Genomic DNA, 22,065 nt, shown 5'->3' with positions numbered 1-22,065 from the left:
ATCCAGGTTGAACATAGTTTCAGAGGGGATTCTGGAAACCTAAAGCCTTCCAGATCCAAATGATGCTCTTCCTGCCCGTCTGTCCAGTGAAACGCTCTTGACCCTGCACAGCGCAGACAAGGCCCCTCCTCCTGAGAGCCGGGCCTGATTGCCCAGGCCATGGGGCTCTGATGCCTTTCCGTCCGCACCTCTCATTTGTACTTGGCACTGAGACCCCTGACACACATGGGTCTCAGCCCCCTGGCACACATCCCTCGGCCCCGGCTCTGATAAATCTCCAAAGTAAGAGACAAGCTTTGGGGAGAAGCATTCAAATCCCAGTTAGACTTTGGAGGAGGCAGCATGGTGGAGGGGAATGAATACGAGCCTTGGCACCAAGTGCCCCTGGGTTCAAATCCTGCCGTGACACTTGCCGGCTTGTGGCTTTGGTAGCTCACTTACACTCTGCATACCGGTTTCTGGATCTCTAAATTGGAGGTGAGAATGAAAAATAGGTACCTTTCAGAACTGTGTCAGCTGAGGAAGAATTTGAGGTGCAATGACTGACTTGTTACGAGCCATCCATAAATGGTAGCTAGTATCGATTATTATTGTAAATGCTAGCCAGCTCTCTTGACTGCTTATGAAACAGGACACAGAATGATACAAAAATTCAAGTCACATTCAAGAAATTTGTACTGGAGGACTTCTAAAGCTGGGTTTCTTTCCCCTTCCTTCCTTCCTTCCTTCATTCCTTCCTTCCTTCCTTCCTTCCTTCCTTCCTTCCTTTCTTTCTTTCTTGATTTTATTTATCTATTTGACAGAGAGAGAGAGCCAGCAAGAGAGGGAACACAATCAGGCGAACTGGCAGAGGAAGAAGCAGGCTCCTAGCGGAGGAGCCTGAAGTGGGGCTTGATCCCAGAACACTGGGATCACGCCCTGAGCCGAAAGCAGATGCTTAATGACTGCACCACCCAGGCACCTCTTTTCTTTCTTTCTTTTTGAGAGAGAGAGTGAGCTGCGGGAGGTGGTGAGGGAAGGGCAGAAGGAGGCAGAGAATCTTAAGCAGTCTCCACACTCGGCCTGGAGCCTGACGTGGGGCTCAGTCTCAGGACCCTGAGATCATGACCTGAGCCAAAATCAAGAGTTGGACGCTTAACCAACTGAGCCACCCAGGCGCCCCTNTGTGTCTCCTCTATTTTAAAAGGTGGGAGAAAGCTTAAATAATTGTAAGAATTTTCTCTGAGAAACATTTAAAACGTGTTTGTCTTTAAAGGAATAAGCCCTTAGCAAGCAAGAAAACCTGGCTCTCCATAAAGAACTGATTTTCTGGGATTTTACTGATCTTGACTTGATACTTAACAGTCACAGTTTCATTTACAAACCATCACCTGAGATGAGAACGGGTCTCTGAGCACAAGGACCCTGCTGCCCATGTGGCAGCTTGGTGGGAATTTGGAGAAGGTGCCATTTCCTCACTATGTCTACTTGCATCTATCAAAACAGCCTTGTAATATGCTGATTTTGTTAGACTGAAGCTTTTAACCGCCATCTGCTCAACGGTGCATATCTATAATGTCTGTGAAGTCAGTAGTGCCCCTGCGTAAGCCACCTATCACTGTGTAACAAATCCTCTAAAACCGAGAAACTTAAACCAACAGTAAACGTTTGCTATCTCACAGTGTCTGTGGGTCAGGAATTCAGGAGTAGCTTGGCTAGGTGCCTCCGGTTCAGCATCTTTCAGAGAGTTGCAGGCAGGCTGTCAGTGGGGCCACTGTCATCTGAAGGCTTGACTGGGGCTGGAGGACCCACTCTCACAGTGGCTCATTTGCACAGCTGGTGAGCTGGTGCTGGCTGCTGGCAGGAAGCCATGGTCCCTTGCCATGTGTACCTCTCCATAGGACTGCTTGAGTGTCCCCATACCATGGCAGCTGGCTTCCCCCAGAAAGCCTTTTATGACCTCCTGTCAAAAGTCACATCACATCCACAAACGCCATTGGTTACACAGGTCAGTCCTATTCATGAGGAAGGGGACCACTCAAGGCAAGAATCATGGGGTGGGGGACAGCTTTGAGTCTGCCCTTAGAGGCGGTGCCATTGTATAGTGAAGACCCGCACAACAGTAAGTTCAGTGCTGCCGGGCCCCTGCCGTAGACCTTCACCAACTGCATGCCGGGACTGTGCTAAGCATCGTAATGACAGTCTGCCCTCGAGCAGCTTAGAATCTAGCAGAAACACCAAGACACAGAAAATACGTTACAGTACAAGGCAGAGTAAGATAAATGGCTGGAGTCATCAGGAGTTCGGGAGATTAAAGGCTGGAGAGGCCTGGCATCTGAACTGAGAGATGGAGAAAGGGTCATCTGAGTGGAGTCTTGAAGTGTGGGTGGCGTGGGGCCCCCTGAAGAAGGAGGATGCTGGACGCGCAGGGTGGTGGGTGCTCTCCAGCCAGGAGCTCGGCATGAGCAAAGGCACGGAGGCTGAGAAGCAGGATTCATGTTGGGGGATTAGAGGGAAGGGGGTACAGGGCTAGGATGGGGGGCAAATGTGAGATCAGTGCTGTGGGCAGTCAGCTCAGAAGGTGCGACGGGAAAGCCCGATGGAGCCTCAGCTCTGTCTCCTCCTCTCCCCTCCTCCCCTGTCGCCTGGCGGAGCTTTGCCAGAACCCCCAGCAAGAGGGTGCTGGCACGGAGCAGGGGAGGCTGCCCGGGAGCAAGTGGGTGAGTTCTCGGGTCCCCTCTGGGGTCTCAGAGGAGCCACTGCCCACCCTGACAAAGGCAGCATCCCAGAGCTTGCTTGGGAAGTCTTCCTGATGCTGCAGCTCCTGAGGCCGGCCAAGCCCTCGTCTGCCCGCTGCCCCTGCCTACGTGGCCCTCCTGGGAAGGTAGGGCCACCCTCCCCTGCCGACCCAAACCCTTCCCACCCCTCCTGCACAGAGCCACGCCTGAGCCTCTCTGCAGGCCCAGAGTCTGAGCCCGTCAGGTGATGGCGGGGACGGCCGGCCCTTCTTGGTTGCCTCTGTGGGGCAGGGGTAGGAGGTAGGTCGGTTGTGGTTAAGAGGTTGGCCTGGGGAGCCAGGCTTCAGACTCAGATCTTTATGCCATGACTTTATGTTTCTATAATTTATCCTTTGTGCCTCCTTCTCCGCCTCTGTAAGATAGGGATGCTGATGATGATAGGAGCTAAATCCCAGTGGTTGTGAAGATGAGCAGGCCCGAGGCCCGATGACGGTCCTGATCCCTCATTCGGGAACCCCGTTGTGTAGGGTGGGTCTTGGCCTGCGGAGAGAAGGTGCTGGCCGAGGTTGGCCCGGCCCTGTCCTGCCAGTCGGCCCTAGGAAGCCTGAGTGTCTGAAGCAGGAAGCTGGGGGCCAAGGCGGTGGGGACCAGGGTGCTCGGGTCCCCTTACTCACTGCAAAGAAGGTCATGTTGCACCTGGCTGCAACGAGCCGCCCACCTGGGACCCACAGCAGCCATGGCAGCCGTGAAGGAGCCACCCAGCCTGGAGCCTCTCAGCTTGCCGGGGATTCTCAAGCCCTCCACTTTCCCTCTGGTGCCCACCATGACAGCAGGGAGGCCTGGGGTGTCAGGGAAGGGAGGAGCCTCAGAACTCACTCTGTGGCATGGACAGTGGAAGCCTGCAGGCTGGGGATGCCCTCCCTGGTCAGAGAGAAAGAGGGGAGGCCTACACAGGACCTCAGGGGGAGCCGAGCCTCCCGGAGAGATGTAGAGTTGGAATGGTTTCTCAGTAGACGAGAACCAGGTTAGATGGGGCCATTCAGAGCAGAACTTGGCCCCCCAGACCTACAGCGCCTTGGTGGGACTGCCCACTTTGCACTTGCTGTTCCCAAAGCCTGGAATACTGTTCCCTACATCGTCCCATGACTGGATCCTTCTCACCATCCAGGCAAAGGACACCTCCTCAAGGAGGCCCTCCCTGACCACACTGAGTAAAGTAGTCTCCCTTTCCCACCACCTCACTCACTACTACGGATAGATGATACATAACATCGGGGTGGAAGAAGATTTATTAATTGGTTTAGGTTGTTTCCTACCATTTGATTTTTAAAACTGAACTTTTTATTTTTGACGTAATTTGTTGATTCACGTTTGGTTTTAAAAAATAGTCCAGATATCCCATGTCCACCTTACCCAGTTTTCTCCAATGGTAACAGCTTTCAAGATCACAGGAAGACATCAACCACGATACTGACCTTGATGCAGTCAATTACAGGACATTCCTGTCACCAGGAGGGTGGCTCATGTGGCCCTTTGATAGCCACACCCACCTCCCTCCTGCCCGGCCCCCACCTCAGCCACTAGCAACCCCTCCCATGTTCCGCATCTCTATAATTATGCCACCTCGAGAACATTATGTAAATGGAATCATACAGGATGTAACCCATTGGTATTGGCTCTTCTCACGCTGGCTTATCCAGGGATTTTTATGTATCAGTAGCTCATTCCTTTTGATTGCTGACTAGTCCTCCCCGGTATGGACACGCTGCGGCTTGATGAACCACTCACCTGTTAAAGGACACAGGGTTCTTTCCAATTACTGACTACTATACACGAAGCTGCTGGGAACATTTGCATTGAGGTTGTGCAGATCCAAGTCTTTCTTTCTCTGGGATAAATGCTCAGGAGTGGCCTGCTGGGTCATATGGTATTTGCATATTTAGTTTTTTAAGAAACCACCAAATTGTTCTCCAGAGAGGCTGTACCATTTTACATGCCCACCAGCAATGGCTGAGTGGTCCAGTTTCCCCACATCCTTGCCAGCATTTAGTGTTATCACTGTTTCTATTTTGGCCATTCTGAGAGGTGTGTGGGGAGCTCTCATTCCTCTTTGGTGAATCTTGCGTATCTTTATCACAGTTATGTCTCTGTAACCTGGGTTAGAGCAAGGGCCTTCTTAGTCTGCTCTCTGTGCATCCCCAGAGATCAGGGCAGTGCCTGGTGGAGGGAGAAACCCAGTGACTATTTAGGGAATGAGCGCACAGCCTGTGGGGTCTCTGGCCCTTTTAAAGATGAGAAGGTGGGAAGGCAGCAAGGCCTTCATTCTGGGAAAGCTTCTGAGCCCCTCCTCCCAGTGGGATGGCTCAGGAAAGCCTTGGGCCTTGGAGGGGATGGGAAGGGGAAGGAGCACCAGCACCCTGCACTTCCTGCCAAGCTCTTGGTACCTCCAGACCCCCTTCTGGGCACATACTGTGTGCCCGGTACTCCTCACTCCTCCCCTCCCACTGCATCTGCCTTCCCAGGGTAGAAACATCCAGAAGATAAATGTGTGGAGATCCCCAAAGCTCTTCCCACGGGAGCACGAGGCTTTCAGGTTTTGTTTTTATTTTTATTTTCTCTCCACTGTAATCGCACTGGGGTACGGGCCGGGCCTTTGCTAGGATTTATGCATGGGCCACAATCAAGCTTTGCCCTAAGAAGAAGGGTCCTCCAGGTAGTGGCACAAAAATTGAGCTGGCTTTTTGTCCAGGTCGAACCTGCTGGCTTGGGCTGTGAGTCTTGCTCCCTGCAGGGAGGTGATACCTGGTGTCCTCCGTCCTGCACCTCTCCCTCCTGGTGGCTCTCACTGGCCACACTTCATTTTTGTATATATAGAATGCTAAGGGGTCTCAGAAGAGGCTTCTCCCTGTAGGGGATGTGTTTCCCTGAGGGTAACAGAATACAGACATGATGCATTAACGAACAAGGTACTCGAATTTAACATGGAATTTAAATGTGTATTTATACCTGAAACAGCTCACAGATATACATATAGAGGAGGTCAGTATTTAAAAGAAAAAAAAAATCAAGATTTGCCAAAGGAGAGAAACTTCATCAACTGAGATGAAGCCAGAAGTGAGGTCCACAAGGCAAAACATATGCCCTAAGGCCCCCATGCCCATGCTGAAAATGGGCCACGAAACTGGTTTTTTAAGGTTCCTAGTGGCTGTATTCGTGCTCAGGCTGCCTTAAGAGAGCAGCCCGGGCTCCTACAACAGAGATGGATTTTCTCACGGTTCCGGAGGCTGGAAGTGCAAGGTCAAGGTGTCTGCGGGTTTGGTTTCTTCCGAGGCCTCTCTCCTTGACTTGTCTTCTCGCTATGTCTTCGTGGGGTGGTCCCTCCGTGTGTGTCTGTGGCCTCCTTTCCTCCTACAAGGATACCAGTCAGACCAGATGAGGGCTCACTCCTACAACCTGGTCGTAACTTCAATCACCTCCTCAAAGGTCTTACCTCCAAAGACAGTCACATTCTGAGATACCAAGGGTTAAGACTTCAACATAGGGGCGCCTGGGTGGCACAGCGGTTAAGCGTCTGCCTTCGGCTCAGGGCGTGATCCCGGCATTATGGGATCGAGCCCCACATCAGGCTCTTCCTCTATGAGCCTGCTTCTTCCTTTCCCACTCCCCCTGCTTGTGTCCCCTCTCTCGCTGGCTGTCTCTATCTCTGTCAAATAAAGAAATTAAAAAAATCTTTAAAAAAAAAAAAGACTTCAACATAAACGGGGTGGGGGGGCACCCCAGCTCAGCTCTTAACCGGAGCCAATAGGATCAAGATGTTCATGCATTACCTGAGTCAGACGCTTTGTGGGAAAAAAACAAAAAACACGCACACACACAAAAAAACAGAGCATTTTCCCAGCAGGAGCCCTGAGTGGTAAGAGAACTTCCCCCTATGGCCTTGACCCATGGATTTCGTGGGAGTAGGTGGTGGACGCCATCCCTGTAGCACACAGAGCGGTTGAGGCTCACGTGGTCCATTCTGGTGTTTCGCAGCTGCTTGCTAATGAAGTGGAATTCAGTGAAAATGTGCTCACGAGAAGCTTCCACAGCCTGGGTTGCATGGCATATGCCAGCTGCCCAGTGAGAAGCCTGACTCCAAGGGCCTCCGGGGTCCCCGGAGAGAGCCCGCACGTCGGACAGTGAAAAGCCTGGCTGGCAAGCTAGGCTCTGAGCTGCAGGGGGTGTTTGGCAAAGCCAAGGGGGAGGAGGGCTGGCCTCCTGGTGGAGGGGGAGGCCTTTAAGCAAAGGCAGAGGCTCTGTGGGCAGTGCGCCCGCCAACCCGGCCTCCCCGGGGGCCCCAACGCTGGGGGTCCCCTCCCGGGACGACACCTCTAACCCCAGTCTCCTCTCTGTGCGTCCCCGCAGGGCTCTGGCTGAGACCATGGCCAATGGCATCGACGAGCTCATCGGCATTCCCTTCCCCAACCACAGCAGCGAGGTCCTGTGCAGCCTGAACGAGCAGCGGCACGACGGCCTGCTCTGCGACGTGCTGCTGGTGGTGCAGGGGCAGGAGTACCGCACGCACCGCTCCGTCCTGGCGGCCTGCAGCAAGTACTTCAAGAAGCTCTTCACGGCCGGCGCCCTGGCCAGCCAGCCGGACGTCTATGAGATCGACTTCGTCCAGCCCGAGGCCCTGGCCGCCATCCTGGACTTCGCCTACACCTCCACGCTCACCATCACCGCCTCCAACGTCAAGCACATTCTCAACGCTGCCAGGATGCTGGAGATCCAGTGCATCGTGAACGTGTGTCTGGAGATCATGGAGCCCGGCGGGGACGGCGGGGAGGAGGACGACAAGGAGGACGACGACGATGACGAGGATGATGAGGACGAGGAGGATGAGGAGGAGGAAGAGGAGGAAGAGGAAGAGGACGAGGATGACGACACGGAGGACTTTGCCGATCAAGAAAACTTGCCTGACCCCCAGGACATCAACTGCCACCAAAGCCCTTCCAAGACGGACCATCTCACAGAGAAGGCCTACTCGGACACGCCCGGGGACTCCCCCGACCCCTTCCAGGCCGGCGGCCCCGGGCATCTGGGCATGATCCGGGACTTCTCCATTGAATCTCTGCTGAGGGAGAACCTGTACCCCAAGGCCAACATCACCGACAGGAGGCCCTCCTTATCTCCGTTCGCCCCCGACTTCTTCCCGCACCTCTGGCCAGGGGACTTCGGTGCCTTCGCCCAGCTGCCCGAGCAGCCCATGGACAGTGGGCCACTGGACCTGGTCATCAAGAACCGGAAGATCAAGGAGGAGGAGAAAGAGGAGCTGCCCCCACCCCCACCGCCCCCCTTCCCTAGCGACTTCTTCAAGGACATGTTCCCTGACCTTCCCGGGGGGCCACTGGGCCCCATCAAGGCGGAGAGTGACTATGGTGCCTATCTCAACTTCCTGAGTGCCACCCACCTGGGAGGCCTCTTCCCGCCCTGGCCGCTGGTGGAGGAGCGCAAGCTGAAGCCCAAGGCCTCCCAGCAGTGCCCCATTTGCCACAAAGTCATCATGGGGGCCGGGAAGCTGCCGCGGCACATGAGGACCCACACCGGGGAGAAGCCATACATGTGCAATATCTGTGAGGTCCGCTTCACCAGGTGCGTATCAGTGCCCTGGGGGCGGGTGACGGCGTAGGGCACAGAGGGCTGGGATGGAGACAGCCGGTTCGGGGGAAGCCCAGCTGGATCTGAGATGCATGTCAAGTTTATTTGCTAGAAGGCGTGCTAGGCATTACCTGGTGTGGGGATTTCCAAACTCGTTTTCAGAGCTGAGATGTTTTCGAAATACAATATGAGGTGGAAGGCCAGGACAGAGTAGAGATGAGCGCAGAGCTGCTCTGGGTAAGTCAGAAGGGCGGGGCCTCGGCCCCTTGCTTGCTTGACCTCCCTCTCCCCTTCCCCACTGTGGATCCAGGGAGCCAGGTTGAAGCCCCCGCATGGAGTGCCGCCTCTTGATTTCACTGGGTGCACGGCTCGGCCTGCCAGGGACTGTCCTAAATGTGCCGCACAGGCCGTCACCACAGCCACGCCCTGGAAGATGGGGAGGTGCCAATGCCTTTGTTTGCAGATAAGCAGTCTGCTCCCTGTGGCCAGGTGGCCACCTGTAAGCACACGGAGAGGAAAACGCCCGAGCTGGGACTCATATGACAGCAAAACCTGTGACCAGGAGACCCCAGAGACCCCTGTAGTCCTCTCAGTCCCCTTCTGGGTCTGATCTGAAGGATAAGCCTCTTTATGTTCTCCCCCTTGACTCTCCATGTTAGGAAGGGGTTAACTTCATGCGGTTATAAAATTTGAAATTTGAAATCAACACATTACAAACCCTCCACTTCCACAGACTCTGTGCCATTCAGCAAGTGTGTGCTATGCACCTTCTCTCACTGCAACTTGTGGGTTCAAAACTGATTGGTGGGGTGCTGTGGGCTCAGATGTGTTCCCTGCTCGGTTTTGCTGGCCCCCATTTTGGGAAAATATGGTCTGTTGGTGCTGTTTGTGGTCACTGGTGTGAGGCTGACCCTCCCGGCCCCTTCGACAGTGAAGAAAGTTCCAGTGAGTGGTGTTGTATTAGGGCTTGGTCATTTCTGTGGATCGAATGTGGACAGAGCCTGGTGGACACCTGCCCTGTGACCGTGACTTCCCTGATGAGGTCCTTTCCCCTCACTGCCTCTGTCCCTGGCAAAAAACTCCCCTTGAGACCCACACTTGTGCCAGTGGTGCCGCCATTACCCCATATCCTCTTGGAGATTTCTCTTTGGGAACTGCTGGGGGCTCGTTGTTTGGATTTTCCTAGGTGGGCCCCAGCTTTGGCCTTTGAGGAGAGTGTGACTCTTTTAAAATTAATTAATTAGGTTTTTTTTTTGAGCCGAGTTGAATAATAGCAAATCAGGAACAGTACTTTTCAGGGGAAAAAATAAGATGAGTCTTATAAAGTAATGAGATCCACTATCTTGGGTGGCTTCAAAACTCTATTTGAGGTTTCCCGAGAAGGGTATCAGAAATCTGTTCATGTGACAGTGGCATGGCTAGCAGAGCTCTGCGGGCTCCTCTGGTGACTGTTTCGAGGGACAATACTGGTTGTTTCCAAGGTGGCTTTGGGGTCCCCGCACAGCTGCTTCTTCGAGGGAAACCCCAAACAGAATCTCTTCCAGATGCTTGGAGCTGGCAGTGGAGAGAACGTCTCCAGGTGCAGAGGGGCAGGGCCCCACGTACCCCAGGTGCGGTCCTTCTTCCCCACAGTGCTGACCTCAGGGCGCTCTGTTCCTGTTACTGCCACTGAGCAGCTGGACCCAGAGTGCCTGGGACTCCCCTCCCCTGGGATATCCCTCACTAATGGCCCTGCCACACTAGTCACCTCCACCACCCCACCACCACCACTGCCTTCTCCTGAATTCACCTTCGCCCCACAGGCCAGGCTAGAACACCTGGACGACGTGTGACAAAAGCACGGGGATAATATTGGGGAGATAAACTAGGGCGCGATCCACATTCGAGTACCATTCACCCATTTCCAGCCTGTGACTCCCAGCCCAGTCCCTTGGGAATGACTTCAAAGACAAGGACACTCTTCACAGGCCAGATCCAGCAAAGCCAGGTCCCAAGTCAGCCAGAACACCCCCTCCTGCCATCCGGGGTCCACATCCCTAATTTCCCACTCCTGTTGCCTTCACACAGGGCTGACTCCAGGACCCCTCTTCCCTTCAGGGGAGCCCTGGCTATGTGGCTGCAGGGGGATGCACGTCTCAGCATGCCACATGGCGAGCCTGCCCAGCACCCCAAGTCCCTTCCCTCTCTGGCCCTCCCCCCCCGGGCCTTTCCCACACACACAGCCATCTGCGCAGGCCACGCCAGTCTGTGGGCCCTGCCTTCCCTAGGGAAAGTGTTAACTTGGTCAGTCACTGCAGACAGACTTTTTGCCCTCCTGACACAAGAACATTCTCTGAGTAGGCCTCCTGGTTCAGGCAGGACACTGGGTTGTATAGGAGGGCTGCATTCCAGAACCCTCCCTCCCAGCGCATTCCTGATGATCACTTAGGGGGCCTCTGTGCCGGTAGCCTCACCAGCCCTCCCGGCCAGATCAGCCGTGGGTCTGCCCTGCCCTCCCTCCGGTCTGCCCCTGCTCAGCTCAGCGACTGCCATCTGGGCCCCCTTGAAGCAGCTGCATTCCTGCCTCCGTCAGCACCTCCCCTCACCCAGCTCCCACTGGACTCCTGCTGAGAAAGATCAGAGTTGCTCTTGGGGCCCCCCTTCCCAGGAGCAGAGGCGCCCTGGAGTGGGGGGGAGGTTGGACATTTTCCTGGCCTCCTCACACAAGGGACTCTGGGGACTTGATTTCGTACCGTGGGCTGTGGCTGACCGCCCTCCCTGTCACATTCTTCAGACTAGCCGGCCCTGTGCTTCCCTCCTGCCCCCTCCCGGAGCTGCCCCGCAAGGCTTCTTCTCTGTCCCCTGCCCTGTCCGGGTTGGGTTTCTTGTACCTCTCCCTGTAGTCAAGTCCCCCTGCAGCCCTTCCACGGGAACCTTCTTGGGGGCTGACTCCCTGCACCGCCGCCCACAACACCTTCCCTCCCTCCCCAGATGGAGAGGCACTTACTTCAGCAGCCGCTTAAAGCAGCCGCTGCCTCTGACTCATTTCCCAGCCTCCCTTGCCAGGCCAAGCCGCTCCTGGGGCCCTGGCCCCCCAGAGGCTGAGGGAGCCTGGACTGGCCGCCCTCAACTCCTCCTCTTGGACACTCTTTTCCCTTTCTTTCCTTAAACACAGCTGAGCTTCTGCTCGCTGGTCAGGCCTCCTTTCCCTTCCCCTTGATGCTGACCCCACCTCCCATCACCCCAAGGGATGTTGGAGGAGCCCACCCTCCTGCAAAGTGGCCCTTTGCCCCGGGCTCTGAGTTATGGCCTCAGATGCCAACTCCCAGGATGTCCACGCCCCATGGGAACGTGGTGGCGGAAGGATCGGGGAGTCCTTCCCACAGAACTCATTCTGCCCCCAAAGCCCTCCCTGTAGCTCTCCTTCTGTGGTTCTCCAAGAAGAGAGGGGAAGGCCTCCCCTGCCATGGTGTTGTCTCTTCCTTGGCGTCAGACCCTCACCTCTCGATTTTAACCAGCCCTGGGGACCATCAGCTTTCCACTGATCCTTCCAGAAATGAGACACCCCCAAAGCCCCAGGCAGGGCCTCAAAGCCTTCAACCAGACTATGTCTCTTTGGCCCCATCCTGTCCCCTCCTAGCTCTGGTCACCCTGCAATCACTTGGAGTCCTTCTGCCTGTGCCTCGCACCCCAAGCAGCATTCTCTGGCCAGCTGTGACCTCACCAGTTTCCACTGGGCCTCCTGCCACCAGCCCATAAAGGCTGCAAGGCTTCGCCTCCGACACCTGCCGCCAGCATGAGCCTCCTGCTGGTTGCTCCACACCCCGGCAGTGGTCTGCTCTCCAGACCAGGCCAGGAGCCTGGCTGCTTCCTTTTTCCTGTATTTTCCCTCTAGCCCTCCCACTCCTGGCAGCCCTGGGGACCTTATTAAGATAATGCAATGTCATTAGCGGTGGCACCAGGAAGAGGGTTTGTCTCGACCATCAGGTTACCAAGAAGTGTGGGCGGATGGTGCTGGGAAAGCATTATCGCGATTGGGAGCCCCCATGGAGGCTGGGGACCCTGGGCGAGACCCCGTGGCCCTTTTCTTCACTTGGGGGCATGAGCTCATAAGGACCGGCACATCTTTCCCACCACGATGAGCTCTCTGGGCTGGAAGGGGGAATGCAGATCAAGGCTTGGGTGCACATGGCCTGGGCTGGTCCCCAGGGCAGGGTCATGGAAGGGAATGGCAAACCAGGGAGTCAGGGCGAGCCAGAACACACTGGAGTTGGAGCTGGGGGGTTCTGAGAACGGATCCTGCACCAGCAGGTCATGGGTCAGTCAACAAACGCACCATGAGCCCCCACTGCACGCTCCATGTGGTGTACCAACCGCGCAGAATACAAAAGTGTCTGACAGGTTCCCATCAAAGCAGGTCGGGTAGCTTCGGTGCCGCGGACTGAGCGAGGGCTGAGAAAGCAGTGCCGGGCACCTGCTCAGTGCAGCTGGACGGGGGTGGGGCGGTCGTTAGGGGACTCAGTGTCTCAGCGGACTGTGGAGGCTTGGAAAGAGCACCAGAGTGGTAATCAGGGAGCCCAGGTTCGGGGCCTGGTTCTGCCTCTAACGGGCAGGGTGACCTCGGCCTCCTCCTCTCTCTGAGCCTCAGGTTCCCATGTGTCATATGCGGGGCTTAGAGCAGGTGCTTCCGACGGTTGTCCCCAGGCCCATGACTCCCTCCATATATTGCCCGAGATCAGGGAAGCTATGGACACATTGCCGCAGCCTCTCTGTCCCCACTTCCTCGTGGTGAAGGTGGCGACACCAACTCCATAGGCTTTGGTGAGATACGGCGTCACCGCCCGGGGCGCAGCAAGTACCTGATCCCTGCTCATGATTCGTCCTGACAGCCTTGCTTCCTTATCTGCAGCGGCTGGGCCAGTGCTCCCTGCCCGGGAATGTGCTCCTCCTGCATCATCTTGCTGCCTGGTCTTCCGACCAGACAGGGCTGCAGGAGCCGGGGACAAGGCCCCTGCCCAGGAAATAACATGCATAGAAAACAGAAGCCGCAAAGGCGGCCTCTGAGCAAAGTTTCCATCCGCCGAGAGTGCCCGTGTGGTGGAGCGGGGGCCGTAGAGGGTGCAGACGGAGAGGCTTGGCTCCCAGAGCTGGTGCCCTGCCAGGGGGGAGGGGACAATGCTGACACCCATGGGGCCATTTTGGGAACAGGGGAAGCTGATGCTGACACACTGTCTTCTGTGGCTCCCTCCTTGCCCCCAGTGACCTAGCTTGAGGGGCAGTGCTCAGGTCCCAGGTGCTCTGGAAGGTGAGGGCCAAGGACAAAACCTGGGTGGACAGGGTAAGGTTTGTAGAGGATTGCCCTTGAATGTGACCTTGAAGGGTAGGGGTGGGGAGTTGGGAGGGGGAGACATGCCAGGCAGTGCAGTTTGCCAAAGTAAACCGAGAAAGAGGTGCAGGGAGGAGGAGGGCTGGAATGAGAGCTCACGGCTGGGGAGGAAGGAGCATGCATGCCGACATCTGGGCTTGGACCTCTTGTGGGACCCCAGAGATGGCACGTTGGTGTCCAAACACAAGATCTGCACAGAAAGAGAAGGAGATGGGGTTTACCAAACATCCGTTTCATATGGCAGCCTTTGCACGGGAGGGAGGGACGGCTAGAAGTCCAGCTCATGCCAGCAGGTGTTCAAAGACACGGAGTTGACCAGAGCGTGGCTGCCAGGGGAACAGCATATCCGTGCGATGTGTGGGTGCAGTAGATGGGTGATATTTTTTTTCCAGCTTTATTGAGAGATAATTGACATGTAACATAGAAGTCTGAGGTCTACAATGTCGTGATACCACACTAACGTGGTTTTGTACACATGAACACATCCCTCACCCCAGATAGTTACATTTTGTGTGCGTATGTCCAGAACACTTCGGATCTACTCTCCTAGCAACTTTCAAGTATACAAGGCAGTATTGTTAACCATAGTCACTGGGGATCCCCCGAACTTACTCATTTAGTAACTGGAAGGGTTAGTTCGTAAGGGCCTTGCAAGCCATGCCGAGGGGTAAGTTAGCACATCGGCCGCTGGACAGGGGCAGCCTCAGGAGATTTTTAGTGGGACCACCAGACCTCCGGTCCCAAAAGGAAGTGATGAAGAGCTCAGCTCCTGAGATTCAAGCTAGAACACCTTCCAGCGAAACTTAGGCCACCTCCACAAACCAGTCAGATTCGTGAGGCAGCAAGGCTAGAAGGGCCGGAGTCTATGAAGCCAGCTAGCTAGAAGGAGATTCCGTAGAAACCCATTCCCCAGATGCAAACGCTCACAGAACACCAGAGGTCACAATGGTGTGGCCCAGCCCCCCATTCTGGAGGTCAGGAAACTGAGGCCCAGCGCACCTAAGGACCTGATCTAGTCCTTGCAGCGTGCCTGGCCCCAGGCCTGGCTCTGCCATTGCACGTGCCCATTATATCCACACGCACAGGTCGTTACAGGAATGAGGAGGAGGTGTGACCTTCGAAAGCCATTCCCTCTCTGTCCTTGCTTTCCTCATCTTGAGAGTTAAGAGATTGAACAAAATCAGTATTTTTAGGGGTGCCTGGGTGGCACAGCGGTTGAGCGTCTGCCTTCGGCTCAGGGCGTGATCCCAGCGTTATGGGATCGAGCCCCACATTGGGCTCCTCCGCTATGAGCCTGCTTCTTCCTCTCCCGCTCCCCCTGCTTGTGTTCCCTCTCTCGCTGGCTGTCTCTATCTCTGTCGAATAAATAAAAAATAAAATCTTAAAAAAAAATCAGTACTTTCAAAGTCCCGGCAAGTGTACTGCTAATAATGCAGGTTACCGGGCCCGCCGGCGCAGACCGTGAATCAGGACATAGTAATGCGATCCCAGTAGACTACACGGTCTCTCCGTTTTTTTCCATTACTAAGTTGTCGTGGGCTTTGCAGCTCTACGAACCCTCCCCACTGCTCCCATGAAAGAAAAGTCACCAAGAAAAGTCACCCTTAGGGACAGGGACAGCTGGCTTCTGCCCAGGGCTGAGCTCCTCCCACGCATGCCCCCCCCCGGGGGGGGGTGTCTGGCCCCAGGGGCAGAAAGCCCGCTGCAAACGTGCTGTTCTGATTGTTCTGGTCTGCACTTTCCGAGACAGCTCTGAGAGGCCGCAGGCTGGGGGTCCCCGGTTTGAAAATCTACCTTTCTCAACCTCACCATAGCCTGCAAATAAACCAGACCCCAGCTGGCTCCCCAGGCCCCTTTGCCGCTCCTGGCTGGATACCTCTGGGAAAGCCGCTTAATTTTGCTGAGCCGCTCGTGCTCTAAGTGAGGAAATTATTCTAGGTTTGTTGCATCTGACGCCTACAAACCCAGGTTCTCTCATCAGTCCTGGACAATAGGAACTGGTGTCTGGCCCTAGGTTCAGTTCTGCACAGAGAGGTGAAGTACCTTGCCTAAGGTCACCCAGCCAGTTAGTGGTGGGTCGGCGGCTGCAGCAGGGACTCCCAGACCCCTAATGGTGGCCCCACGCCTACACCATAACTCATGTCTGAGGAACAACCTTCCAGGGTCGGTGAAATGGGGCGTCCATCTGCCCATAGCAGGTGCTCAGTAAAGGAAGTGAGAGTCACCTTCTCAGCACTTCTGACCCACCTCAGTTAAGTGCTGCTAAAATGGGACTTGTTTTGGATGCTCTGAGGAAAAGCTTGGGAGAAGTGGCGGATATTTAGAGGAGGCCTTGAATATCTGAAGATCTGCATTGTCCGTTATTCGAGGGGACCGTCAACATCAATAGTACTAATTACGTGCAATAGTGATTTTGAAAAATACCCACCCACCTTATCAGGCCACGGAGAGGATTCAGTGAGGGGCTATACTTAATGTCCCAGTGCTGAGCCCACACCGAACCCAACACCAGGCCCTGGGGAGGACGCAGGTCCCCCAGCCAGGGACCAGCTGGCCGCGGCCCTTCGCTGAGAGCCTTGGTGAATGTGTGGGGTCCCAAGACCCGTCCCTGCCGACGAAGTCGCACTGCTCTTGAGGTACGAAGGGCACCGTGCACCCCACTCCCGCAGTGCTGAGGAACGGGGCCTGAGCTCTAGGCTCAACTCTGCCGTTATTCCTCTGCGTGACCTGGGCAAGTTCGCCTCCCGGGATCCTGGCTTGCCCGCCGGCAAAGGTGGTTCTTCAAGTGGCGTGTGAACGAGCAGCAGAGCAGCGGCTGCCACTTGTTAGGAATGCGAATTCTCTGCCCTCTCCCCCCACCCCCCCGCCACCTCCCAAATCAGACTCTCTGGGAGCGGGGTCCAGCGTGCTCCTCCTCAAGCCCTGGGGGCCCTTCTTATGCAGGTTCGAGTTGGAGACCCACTGGCCCAAATGCTCACTAAGACGGCTTCCCATTCAAACCCCCAATCAGCTGGATGACATGTGGATTATAGATACCATTGCAGCCTGGGCGCAGCTGGTGGGCTGTGGGAGGGGCAGGGACAGGGAGTGGGGACAGGACGAGGGTCTGGTGTGTGGAGACACCTGCCAGCTTCAGACAGCGGCATTCACTTCCTGCTCCCTGCCCGTCCTGCTTCCCACCCCCATCTCCATCTCCCGGGGCCCTTGTGCCTTCCTGGGAGCACAAGTGGAAGGGGTGCCTCTGTCCTCCCTGCTCCTCCTCCCCTGGTCCCTGCCAGCATACAGGGCAATGTCTTTTTCTCTCCTGCCCCACCCCTGGGGAACCAGTCCAAAAATGAGAGCCAGTGAGACCTCTAGCGGCCAGGAGACACCAGGAGACAGGGACCTGCTCCTGCTGTCCTGGGGTTATAGAGCGTGATTTAAATCTGGCCATTTTAGGGCAGAAGCCTGGGCTCCTCACCTGCTCCGACTTCAAACCCGAGCCAAAAATTACAGGCAGATGCTTCCCCCGTGAGCCGCACCTGCAGGGAGGACGGAGGCGACAGGACACGGAGCTGGTTGACCTGCCAGGCCTGGTTGGGGAAGGCTGCAGAAGGACCTGAGCTGAGTTCTTGCAGCCCACCTGACTCCACTTCAGCCAGGCTGGAAGGCTCTGTTAGCTGGCTTGTGGAGAGCTCCGTCTTTAGGAAGACAGCCCTGTGATGTCAGTTTTCTTTTCAAGATCACCAGGAGGTGTGTTGAATCTAGTCTGACACAAATCCAGATTCTCTCCATCAGCCCCAGACCATAGGAACTGATGTCTAATGCCAAATTCAGCTCGGTGCAGAGATGTTAAGTAACTTGCCTACGGTCATTCAGCATGTTAGTGGTGGGTCTGCAGCTGGAACAGGGGCTCCCGAACCCCAGCGGGAGCCCCACCTTTACACCATACCTTCCCTCTGAATAATAGCACTTAAATCCTGAAAAGCTTTGCCCTAGATTAGGCTACATTCTTGTTGCACCTGGCTCTTTTGTAAACCCTGGAATTCTCTGCAGACAAAGAGGAGAGCCCACAGCTTGGGATGAGAAACCACAGTGCAGGAGACTTGAACAAGGTGTGCCTGGCTTCCGTAGGCTCCCAGATTAGTGCTGAGGACAGACAGATCTCAACAGCCCAGGGGCCAGGATGGGACGTGGGGCTCTGGGCGAAAGCACAGGACCAGCAGGAGGGAAGACTGTTGCCTGGAGACAGCGGGCATGAAATTAAGGTGTGAGTCAGTATCCGAGGTTGTCACACCGTGCAGAGACGGAGGACAGACTGCTGACTGGTGGGGAGACGTGTCCCCAGCGGGCCCATTTTCCAGGCCTGTGATAGGAGCTTCATTATTCTGAGCGGAGGAGTAAATGGAGCTCGGGGGGTGAAGGAGGCCTCTCCGGACCCGGCTCCTTCTCTAGCCCTCTAATCCACGTGAGTAGCCACGCCTGTGTGGAGTGAGGCAGGGCGTGCAAGGACATCCTAGCACGGGCCCCATTTCTGGACTCGGACGCCAGGCCAGTGGCGAGCTTTGGCAGGTCTGGAGTAAGGGGGAAGAGGCTCAGGGGAGGCTCCTGGCACTCTGGGTGGGGACTGACTCCAGGCTGTCCCTTGCAGGCAGGACAAGCTGAAGATCCACATGCGGAAGCACACGGGGGAGCGACCCTACCTGTGCATCCACTGCAACGCCAAGTTCGTGCACAACTACGACCTCAAGAACCACATGCGCATCCACACGGGCGTGCGGCCGTACCAGTGCGAGTTCTGCTACAAGAGCTTCACGCGCTCCGACCACCTGCACCGCCACATCAAGCGCCAGAGCTGCCGCATGGCCCGGCCCCGGCGCGGCCGCAAGCCCGCCGCCTGGAGGGCCGCCAGCCTGCTCTTCGGGCCGGGCGGCCCGGCGCCCGACAAGGCGGCCTTCGTGATGCCGCCTGCGCTGGGCGAGGTGGGCGGCCCCCTGGGCGGGGCAGCCGTGTGCCTCCCGGGCCCCAGCCCCGCCAAGCACTTCCTGGCGGCGCCCAAGGGCGCGCTGAGCCTGCAGGAGCTCGAGCGGCAGTTCGAGGAGACGCAGATGAAGCTGTTCGGGCGCGCGCAGCTGGAGGCCGAGCGGAACGCGGGGGGCCTGTTGGCCTTCGCGCTGGCCGAGAACGTGGCGGCCGCGCGGCCCTACTTCCCGCTGCCCGACCCGTGGGCCGCCGGCCTGGCGGGCCTCCCCGGGCTCGCCGGCCTCAACCACATGGCCTCCATGTCTGAAGCCAACAACTAGGCTGGTCCTCGTCCACCCCGGTCCGGCGGCCCTGTCCCCTCTCCTCCCATCAGGCCTCCCCTGCCCCACCCAGTGGGTCTGAACTTTGTCTTTGAAATCACAGAGGAAACATGAAAAAATATTATCAGCAACAGTGGTATTTTCCAGGCCTCCTGTGGCCTCCTGCCTCCCTTTTGAAGATGTCTGAGATGGACATCTCCTCCCAAAGGGCCTGGAGCCCAGGGCCTGGCCTCCACCTGGCTGTCACTCTGGCTGTCACACAGAAACTCACAGGGGCCCTGCCACAGAGGAGGCCACACCCCGGGTGCCCAGGAGCACTTTGGAGCTGCTGGGGGCTAGATGGAGGGAGGGAGCTTGGCCAGAGGCAGACCGGATGGGGCAGGGCTGAGGCCTACCATAAGGGCTTGGGGCACGCATCTTAGTCGAGCCGCAGCCCTATGGCAGGGTCTCTACTGACCTGCCTCTGCTGGGCCATTTTTCTAGTCTCCAGCCATCCTAGGATCCTTATGGGAAATGCCCTCTTGGCAGGGAGGGCTTCTGGAATCCGGGCCCTTTTTTCCCTCACTGTCCTGTGAGCTTGGACAGGCCAGTCCTCTCTACCCTGCTACGAAGGGGGGCTTGCTAACTTAGTTTCCCCTCTCGAACCCACCCACACACATCTACACATCTACACACCTATCCCTCAACAAAGAATTCTTGAGAAGGTGGGAGTTTTGCACTCCTCAAGTCCTGTTGAAAAGGTCCATCTCCCTGGATTTGGTTTAATCACATCCACCTCTCTATTAGCACCGGTGAGAAATGTGGCCAAACTAGCCCAGGGTGACAGAGAAGAGCTGAGGTGTGGCTTGTCCACAGGCAGCTTTGGGGAACTCCAGAGACTGCCCGCATCTCCAGGCAGGCAGGCCACTGTGTCTGTCAGGGCCCCTGGGGATGACTCTTTAATCATTGACTCCACCTCTACACACCCCCTCCAGGGCTGTACAAAGTCTCTCGGGACTCCTGGGGCCCATACAGAACTGTTAACACCTGGTGACTGCCCCCCTCCCCCCTGATTCCTGGAAACACACCAAACACCTGGTTACCCAGGGTTTATGTTTGTTGTGGTTTCTCTCGGGGCTTTGGTATTGCTGGGGATTGCCCCCTTTGCTGCATTTGAGCACCCTCCACCCCTCCCTCATCCCTAGGGGAGGAAGCTGGGGCGTTTGGCTTCCCTCAGGGGTGGGAGGTAGAGTCCGGGCTCCAGCATGGGTTTGAAGGGCTCTGGGAGTTAGGGCTCCCCGCACACGCTCCCTGGTTCCTGAGTTTGTAGCGGTTCCGAGAAGGAAGACCGCTTAGCTGGCCCAGCGCCTTCCTGTTCTTCTCCCCTTTCCTGTCCCTGCCCCCCTTCTCTTGCTGAGACGGCCTTTGTTTCTCAGCAGCCCAACAGTGGGAGGGTTCATCTGCATGGATTACCCAGGGCCGGTGTCCCCAATTCAGGAGCTGTGGGCACAAGAGACTTCGGCTCTTCCTATCGCCTTGGCTTCTTCCTGAGCAAAACACAAAAAACAAAAAGGCCAGAGAAGACCACAGACTCTGTCCTCCTCCCAGCTCCCCAGAAGAGAACCCTGACTCCACACTCCCCCAGATGCCATTCCAATCGGAGGGAACTGCTTCTGACCCCCTTTTGTCTTCAGATGCCATCTTTCTGGGCAGCCGCCTCTTAGATTCCCGTCTCCGTTTCGGACACTTGCTTCTGGGACCCATCCACCGACATCCCCATGTCCCCCCCCATCAGCCAAGGGATTGGGGTTGACCCAAACTTTAGAAGAAAACAAGGACAAAGGAACAAATTGGAATCCAGTGGTCTTGGGGCTTTTGTTTTTATTTTGTAAAGGTAATGACTTCTTATAAACGCGGTTTTTCAGATGACTCGTTACTTCTTTTTGTTTTCTCTCGGCCGCAGTTCGGAGTCGTGCTTTGTAAAATATCCAAAGATCTTGAGTACTGTATGATGGAGAAGAACTTGACGCAAATGGGTTGCGGGGGGCAGGGGTGCTTGTGTTTTATGTCTTTTGTTTTTCTTTCCTTTTTTCTTTTTTTTCTTTTCTTTTTTTCCTTTGGTGTTTCAATTTCCCTGTCTGTCTGTGGGAAAACTTTGGAATTTTTCCTATTTATAACTTTTTTTTTATGTGATTGCTTTATGTAAAATGACACAACGGAGTTTGCCTTAGTGATTCAAAGGACAATCTTCATAACTTCGGTCGCACGCCGCACCCCGCCGAGAAAAACTCTCAGCTAATTTTCTGGCCTATTTATTAAACAGTATTAATTGACTTGATTAAATTATTGAGAGTTGCACTTCTGTGAGAGGTGACCAGCAACAAGTCAAAGGCTAGCTGTCCACTGCCAAAAGGATTTGACTACGGGGTGTCACGGGCTTATGATAATTTCAGAGACATCTTTGCGAAAAACACAAACCTTTGACCCTTAACTAGTCCCTTGAAGGACAGTTTCATGAGGAGCAGAAAGCTATGCTTATTCAATTTCCTGGTTCGGGATGACGTCCTCGTTCCCGTGCTCATTTCAGGTGGCAGGGGTGGTTCCTGGTGGGGAGGCCAGAGTCTAACTCCTCAGCGTCTCCTACCTTTCAGTTGTGTGAGGCACTGTGTGATGATAAGCTTTTGGGCCTCCGCGAGCCTGAGTGCAAAATGCATGTGTGTTTGTGTGTGTGCATGCACGCACACGCACGCAGGGACAGCCTGTGGTGTGCTAGCCAGGGCAGGTTGCAGGGTTGCTGACTGTTTTAACACCGCCAGTCCTAGGAGTTCCCCACCGTGGTGTCCACGGCGCCTCCCGCTGGTCTAGCTGTGCCCTCGCCTTCTTCCTCTCATTTCCTGGCACTGGAGCCGGACTCCCCTCCCCTTCTCACCCGAGCCTCTTTCCCAACCAGGGAACACGAGATCCTGAAAGAGGTAAGAATTGCCGTGGAACGGGGTCAACTCCACTCAGAGCCCAGAGCACAGACTCTCTGAGTAAAACTGTTCTTTGAGCTGTGTTTTCTGGATAAACCAGGGTTCCCCAGAAC

The 22,065-nt window shown here is 55.8% G+C and overlaps 1 protein-coding gene across 4 annotated transcripts in view; it reads left to right on the top strand.

Moving 5' to 3' along the window:
* The window catches only part of ZBTB7C (zinc finger and BTB domain containing 7C), a 302,671-nt gene extending 281,389 nt beyond the window's left edge, over window positions 1-21,282 (top strand). For all 4 annotated transcript variants that reach the window (XM_034642071.1, XM_034642073.1, XM_034642072.1 and 1 more), the window contains 2 exons: window positions 7,122-8,348; window positions 18,350-21,282. In XM_034642071.1, coding sequence (XP_034497962.1) covers window positions 7,138-8,348; window positions 18,350-19,001 — 1,863 coding nt within the window. In that variant the 5' untranslated portion in view covers window positions 7,122-7,137 and the 3' untranslated portion in view covers window positions 19,002-21,282. The remainder of the gene's footprint in view (window positions 1-7,121; window positions 8,349-18,349) is intronic.
* The last annotated feature ends 783 nt before the right edge of the window (window positions 21,283-22,065 follow it).

Source organism: Ailuropoda melanoleuca, chromosome 14 (genome assembly GCF_002007445.2).
Source record: "Ailuropoda melanoleuca isolate Jingjing chromosome 14, ASM200744v2, whole genome shotgun sequence".
Classification (NCBI taxonomy): domain Eukaryota; kingdom Metazoa; phylum Chordata; class Mammalia; order Carnivora; family Ursidae; genus Ailuropoda; species Ailuropoda melanoleuca.
This window is presented reverse-complemented; position numbering and strand designations above follow the sequence as displayed.